Source organism: Vespa mandarinia, chromosome 14, assembly GCF_050613455.1.
Source record: "Vespa mandarinia isolate Hongniang chromosome 14, ASM5061345v1, whole genome shotgun sequence".
Taxonomy (NCBI): domain Eukaryota; kingdom Metazoa; phylum Arthropoda; class Insecta; order Hymenoptera; family Vespidae; genus Vespa; species Vespa mandarinia.
Window position 1 is genome coordinate 1435001 of NC_140823.1, and position 7500 is coordinate 1442500.

Genomic DNA, 7500 nt, shown 5'->3' on the forward strand with positions numbered 1-7500 from the left:
ACAATCGTATACAAGGTATTCAGGACAATCATTAATCTGAGAAAATCATCGAACGAAAGAGAACTTTTTACATCTACCTCGATCATGCTCAGCCCAAAGATGCAAAGAACTGGTGAGTTATCGTATTATATTATAGACATATATAAATATATATATTTTGTTTGAATGGATTATTTTCATTAATAATTATTAGATTAATTTGTAAGTCTTTATTGTTGACATTTTTAATAAGAAGTTATTGTATAATATACGATGCTCTTCATTATGCTATAAAATATTGCAAATTTTGAAATAATATTTCATATAAAAATAAAAGGATAAATAAATAAAAAAATAAATAAATGATAATAATTTTATATAAGAAAATGTATATTATACGAAAAATCGTTGATTATTTTGTGATAAGCTTTAAATGATATTAGCCTGTTTCTAATTCCCGTAAATACTTTGATCATATTTAATCCTTTGAAATTCAACGAAGTATCTATTCATTAAGAATTTCTCATTATTCGTTGTAATTTAAAAATGACTCTTCCGTTGTCATGTAAGTAAAAGTAATGACGAAATGAAAAGAAGAAAAAAATGAAAGAAAAAATTCAAATCTTCATTATATTTTTTTATTCGAATCTTAACCTTTTAAGTTACGACGTAATGAACAATTCAAGATTTAAACAAAGAGAACGAAGAACAATGTTCTCTCGTTTATCTTATTTTACTTTTCACATTTTCCCGCTTTATTTCAATCTTATGTTAGTTCAAACGAAAGGAAACCATGCGTAAAATTAGATTTTACATTTTTACGACGACGTAACGTTTAATTTTCATTTTCGTCGAATGCACCATATTATAATGTCTCAAAAATAAAGAAATCTTTAAAAATGGGATAAAAAATAATTCGTAAAAGGTACATCCTCCAAGATACTTGCGACTTTTCTTTTTCTCTTTTTTTCTTTAATACTTTTTTTTTTTTTTTTACTACGATCAATAATTCGTAAACGCGTCGTGTTTAACGACGAATTATCCGTTCGATAATGATCATTTTTATACAAACAATAAAGAATATAATTATATTTTTGTGTATCTATATGAGAAAGTAAAAAAAAAAACATAAAAAGAAAAAAACAACAAAAAATGAAACAGGAAAAAAATATCGATACAATATATACTTTATTTATTGTTTCTCTTTTTTTTTTTAATGATAATTTATTATCATTATCTTTTATATATATATATATATATATATATATATATATATATATATAAATGTTATATGTAATTTAAAATGTAATTCAATGATAGAAATATAATACGGATCAGATTAAAATATTAATTTTATTGATTTTCATTGGTATCACTGTTTAGAACTTAACAATGATGATTTAGATAAACTCTAACAATATATTACGTTTTCTTGTATGTTTCAGTGAGGGTAAACGACTCTCAGCTAGTGATGCTCTCGGAGAGAGCCCATTACGATAATTCGTTGAACGGATATTTACACAAACGGACCGCTGATTCTGCCAAGTGGCAATTACGATGGTTCGTCTTGTATCAGGTGAGAGTTATCATTTAGAATGAGAATGAAAGAGATAGACAAATACAGAGATTTCGATATTCTATAACTTTTTTAACGATTACTACAGACTATAAGAAAAATATAAATGAATAGTGAATGTGTTTATGTGTTTATGTGTTTATGCGCAAATTCAATACGATAATAAATCGATCGTTAAAACAATATTTATTTTATGCATCGCTATGATTCTCTCTTTTTTTTTTTTATTATTTCTAATCCATGAACAATCCAAACATTTCTCCTCCGGCCTATTTGTCATCGTACGTATAATTTAGGATAAAAAGAAAAGAAAAGAAAAAGAAAAAAGAAAAAAAAAAGACAATAAAAAGTAAAACAAATCGATCGACGTGAATCTATATTGGATAAAGAGTGAAAAATAAATAAAAAGAAAAAGGAACAAAGAAAAAAGAGAAGAAAAAAAATAATAATGAATTTAGTATTATCACATTTATTTCGTACCATTGTATTTTTTCTAATAATCTGACGAGAATATCAATCTAACGTTGGCTGATACTTCCTATTTCAGAATCTACTATTCTATTACGAAAACGATACCTGCTCACGGCCAAGTGGTGTCGTTTTGCTAGAGGGCTGCTATTGCGATCGTCTTATCACCGCTAAAGGCAAAGAACCGGATAAACAAGTACGTATTACCTTTGTAAACTTTTGTCGATGTTTTATCTTTTTCTTTTTCTCTATTTTTCTTTTTTTTTTTTTCTTTTTTTTTTTTTTTGTTCTTCGAGTTTCTTTTTTTGAGCCCTCCTCTCTCGTTCGAATGTATTTATACGCTTTGTGTTCGAATGTCGCGTATTTTTATTCTTATGCGGAAAGCTGAGATGAATACAAAGAAATTTGTACAAAAAAAGAAAAAGAAAAAAGAAAAAAGAAAAAAAAAAAAGAAAAAGAAAAAGAAAACTACAAGCTCGGTTTCTCACTCACTCGTATATCTATTCTCTCTCCTCCGTTTCCTTGATATCTCTCTTTCTTTTTCTTTCTTATCCTTTCTTTCTTTTCTTTTTCTTTTCATATTTTTCTTTTTCTTTCTTTCTTTCTCCTTTTTTTTTTTTTGTTCTAACTACTATTCCTCCTTTTTCTCTCTTATTTCAATGAAAATAAGTGTAATACTTACTTACAACTCGCGTACGAATAATATTGTAATAAAAGGCGGGAAAATTGTCTCGCACTTTTAATCCGTTTCATGTTTCCTTTCTTTCTCTTATTTGTTTGTTTGTTTTTTTTTTTGTTTTTTTTTTTATCTTTTCTTCTCTTCTCTTTCTTTAAATTTATTTTATTTGCGACCGAAAGAAACCATTAAGTAGTAACATACATTCGTTCTCGGAGAAAAGGGATGATACTTTGTGCGACGAGTGGTTGTGCGACTTCGTTAGTTTTGTACTAAACGTTAGAAACGTTAGAAAATCAAAATGAAATTTACGCCTTTTGTAATTACTGCAATATTTTTTTACTTACTTTTTCAAGAATATATATATCTATATTATATACATATATATATGTATGTATATATATATATATATATATATATATACATACATATATATATATATATGTATATACATATATATATATATATATATATATATGTATATATATATGTATATATATATATATATATATGTATATATATATATATATATATGTATATATATATATATATATATATATATATATATATATATATATATAGTTATGTTTGATCATATTTTATATGATATCGGTCATCCGACCGGAAATCAATTTCAGTTTTAAATCGATGATACTCGAATATCTATTGCGTGTAAATGTAACGAATTTTGGAGCAATAGATTTATGCACGAGTTTCTCTCTCTCTCTTTCTCTCTCTCTCTCTCTCTCTCTCTCTCTCTCTCTCTCTCTCTTGCTTTTTATCTTTTTTGTTCGTATTTTTTTTTCTTTCTTTCTTTTTTGATTTTTTTCTTTTTTCGTCCGTGAAAAAGAATTTCAAATTTCACTGGGAAAAAATTATTGATGGGTAACGAGATAGAAGGAAAGAATGAAAAAAAAAGGAAAAAAAAAGAAAAAAGAAAAAAGAAAAAAAGATAATAAAAAAAAAACATAAATTACCCGTTCGAAAAGCTTTCCTAAATATTGCAGTTATGTAAACTAAATATCGTTGTATATTCGTAAAAATATTCGTAAACTAAATATCGTGTAAATTCGTATTAATGAATATTTTCGTCAAAATATGTTAGCCGTATGAATTTTAACGCGTTCATTTGTTATGGTCTTTTCAGTCGAACCATAAAAACCATCGATGATTAAAATTTTCTCTCGAATTAATTGTCCATAAAATCGGGTAACGTTAAATAAAATATTTCCTTCGATAACGCAAACGACGATCGTTCAATTATAATAATGATAATAATAATATAAAGCAAACAGTATGCTATTTAACAATTAATAATCTTTATAATTAATTTCTGTTTCTTCTTTTTGTTAAAATAAAATAAATTAAATGGATCGATATAATTACGATTATAACGATAAAATTTCTAAATTTAATTGACAATATGATCAATCGATAGGTTCGATTTAAATTATTAAAACGAGGCTTAAATATTTTACTCTCTCTCTCTCTCTTTTTTTTCTATTAAGAAGATTGCGTTGTTTATATATATATATATATATATATATATATATATATATATATATATATATATATAAAATAAAAAAATGAAAGAGAAAGAGAACGTCAAAAAGAAAATGGTCTTCCATTGTCTTCGCTCGGAGTTTTACTATTTTTCGATTTTTCTATTCTTTCGAGTGATCCAACCTGACTACTCTATGTCGAGAACGTGTCTGACCAATCATCGACTCTATCAAGTGTTGCTACGTCTGACCAATATAGTTCATTTTTCACCGACAACTTCATTCGGTATATTTTCTCGAGTTCTCTCATGAATATCAAATATTGTGAATCACTATCGAAATTACGTTGACATATATTTTCAATGGTGAAATCAACGTTAATACTTTCATAAATCAATACGAAATTAATACTCCGAACAAGTTTTACGATAATTATAAATGGAAATCGTACTAATAATGCATCAATGCTTGGACATTCGTTGACAAATATTTTCTCGATACCGACTCATTAACCATAGTTTCTTTTTTTTTTTTCTTTTTCTTTTTTTTTTTTTTTTTTATTTTATTTTCCTTTTTTCTTCCTTAGTTTTCTTTTTTATTTCTTTTTATCTCGTCAAAACGATTAAGATTCTCTATCGTATATTAGATTGTGTTTTCGTTATTGAAGCTTTATCAAAATCTTATTTATGGGGAAGAATTAATTTAACGTTTTAATATATAACCGTATTAAATAATCTATATACATGTATATAAATTTATTAATGAAATTAAATAATAAATTATATATATATATAATATAAATTTTGTAGATATTTATCGAAGAATGTTGCGTTTGTTTTGTCTTGTGTTTTTTTTCTTCTTTTTTTTTGTCAAGAAGATGGAACATAAAAAAAATTAACGATCATCGTAGCAATTTAAAGGACAAAAAAAAAGAAAAGAAAAAATAAAGAAAAGAAAGAAAAAAGAAATTGTTCCTGATAATATCCGATTAAGAGCTTATTCCGTGCTAAAAGGCTATCGATTTTATCATCCTTTCGTCAATCACGTTCAATGTATGTTGAATATTTCCATAAGCCGTAAAAATCGAGTTATCGACATTTAACGCGATCAAACATTTCCCTGACAAATTGAAAGACGTATCGATCGTGTCAGTAAATATATTTTATCTAACATTAAACATCGATTCGTATGTTCGTCGTTCATCGATAAGAAATAAGGGTTAAATGATCTCTCTATGGATTCATAGAAAAAAAAAAAAAGAAAAAAAATCGAATTAACAATTTGATTAAAATTTTTATCGAATTTTTCTTTGAAAGAAACTTTATCCTCGTGTATTATTTTACGTATATACATACATTTTTTTCTTCCTGTTTGTTACTCGTGAGGAAACATTTCGATCTCATTTTGAATTCGTTGCATCTCATTGAAAAATTTTTCTTATCAAATTATTATCCATCATTTTGAAGAAACGGTTAATATTAAAAAACGTTTTATCTCACAAACTTGCCGATCGATCTTCTGCAAACTTATCCCTACTAAGAAAAATTATCACGAATAATTTAAAATAGAGTACGTGACGATCAAAGATTTGTTTATTCGATCGAAAGATAAATACTCGATAAATACGTCTTTCGACGTGACGTAAAATTTTTTTATCTATAAGAAATTTTATTATATACAAATATAATAAAATATACATATGTGTACGAATTTATATTATGTATATAAAAAAAAAAAAAAAAAAAAAAAAAAAAAGAAAAAAAAAACACTTACGAAATTAATACTGTTATGATCTGTCAAAATTATAAAATTTTTTCTTATCACGTTTCGATGCTTCTCGATATTCGAATTTTGTCGAGGTCACATAAATTCGGATTTATGGTTGATAAATGAAACATGCAAAATTCATATAAATAAAAATGTACATTTACGGTTCATGTATATGTGCACCTACGTGCACATATAAATAAAAAAAAAATATGTACATATATATATATGTATGTATATATATAAAAATTTATATTACCATAAATGAAAAATCATTTATTCTCATTCTTTCATCGCGTTTCGATATTTCAAATTTTGTCGAGGTCAAATAAATTCGGGCTTTTAGATTGATAAATGAGACGCGCAAAATTCGTATAAATAAAAATGTGCATTTACGATACACGTATATATGCATCTACGTATAAACAAAAGAAAATATAATAATATATAAATATCAAAAAAATTATATTATATTTTCATACTTTCATCGTATCTCAATTTCGACATGTAATTATTGAACAAATTACAAGGATATTTTTTTTTTTTTTTTTAATTTTTCAAAGTTTAAGCTTTGTTTTCCCCTTACTTTTTTTTTCCTTTTTGATAATACATAAGATTAAAAGAGATACTTGAAATGTAAAATAAAAAAAATAAAGATAAAAAAATAAACAAAAACAATTAACCCTCTATGTGTAACTTTCAGGTCACATTTTAATTTATCGAGCTTTTACCAAATAATTATAGCTTTTTTCATGAGGTTGCGCATAAATCTTAATTCTATAACGTTGTCAAGACAACCAATATAATATTTATGACCGTTGCTAGGCTCATCAACCTGAAAAAAAACAAAAAAAAAAAAAAAAAAAAAAAAGAAAAATTTTTTTATTTTTTTTTTCATTTGCATATATAGGTTTATAATTGCTGATTTTTCGTTCCCTCAATTTTTTTTTTGGATTTAAAACAAAAATTCGGCCCATAGAGGGTTAAAAGTATTATAGTTTAATCGTCGAAAAGAAAAATGTGATATTATCGATCGACATAAATTATTTAACAACTATAGTTATGTTTCTGTCAATTTAAAGACGAATAAAAATAAATATAATAGTTATATCTATATCTAACTGTAAATAAACTTTGACTATATGTAAACCGTCATACTCGTTTTTCTGATGTTTATTAATCGTCCTTTATATTAGTGAGCTTTATAACGTCGTTCTTGTAGGCGTCCTTAGACAATGATAAACATTGCCACGATATTACAGGAGTACCGCGTTGTTTATCGTTTTTCCTTACCAAAGTATCTGCTATAAACTGATGAGAAACTAAGGAAGCCGTAGAAGAGTAGTAAAGAGAAAAAGAAAGAAAAAGGAAAATAAAAAAAGGAACGAACGAGAAAAAATAAAAATGGACGTTTCTTCGAGTATTTTCTTTTTTTTTTTTTCTTATTTCGTCCTTGCACTTTATCTTTGAAATGGTAAAAAAATAATAATATACACAGATGCATATATGTGTACGTATCAAAAGAAAAAAAG

General features: G+C 25.4%; 1 protein-coding gene across 4 annotated transcripts in view; it reads left to right on the forward strand.

Moving 5' to 3' along the window:
- Window positions 1–7500, forward strand: part of LOC118439960 (ras-specific guanine nucleotide-releasing factor 2) — a 68630-nt gene that overhangs the window by 2404 nt on the left and 58726 nt on the right. For all 4 annotated transcript variants that reach the window (XM_035862262.2, XM_035862264.2, XM_035862265.2 and 1 more), the window contains exons 2-4: window positions 1–112; window positions 1425–1555; window positions 2103–2219. The exon at window positions 1–112 is cut by the window's left edge and continues 105 nt beyond it. In XM_035862262.2, the coding sequence (XP_035718155.2) occupies window positions 85–112; window positions 1425–1555; window positions 2103–2219 (276 nt within the window). In that variant the 5' untranslated portion in view covers window positions 1–84. The remainder of the gene's footprint in view (window positions 113–1424; window positions 1556–2102; window positions 2220–7500) is intronic.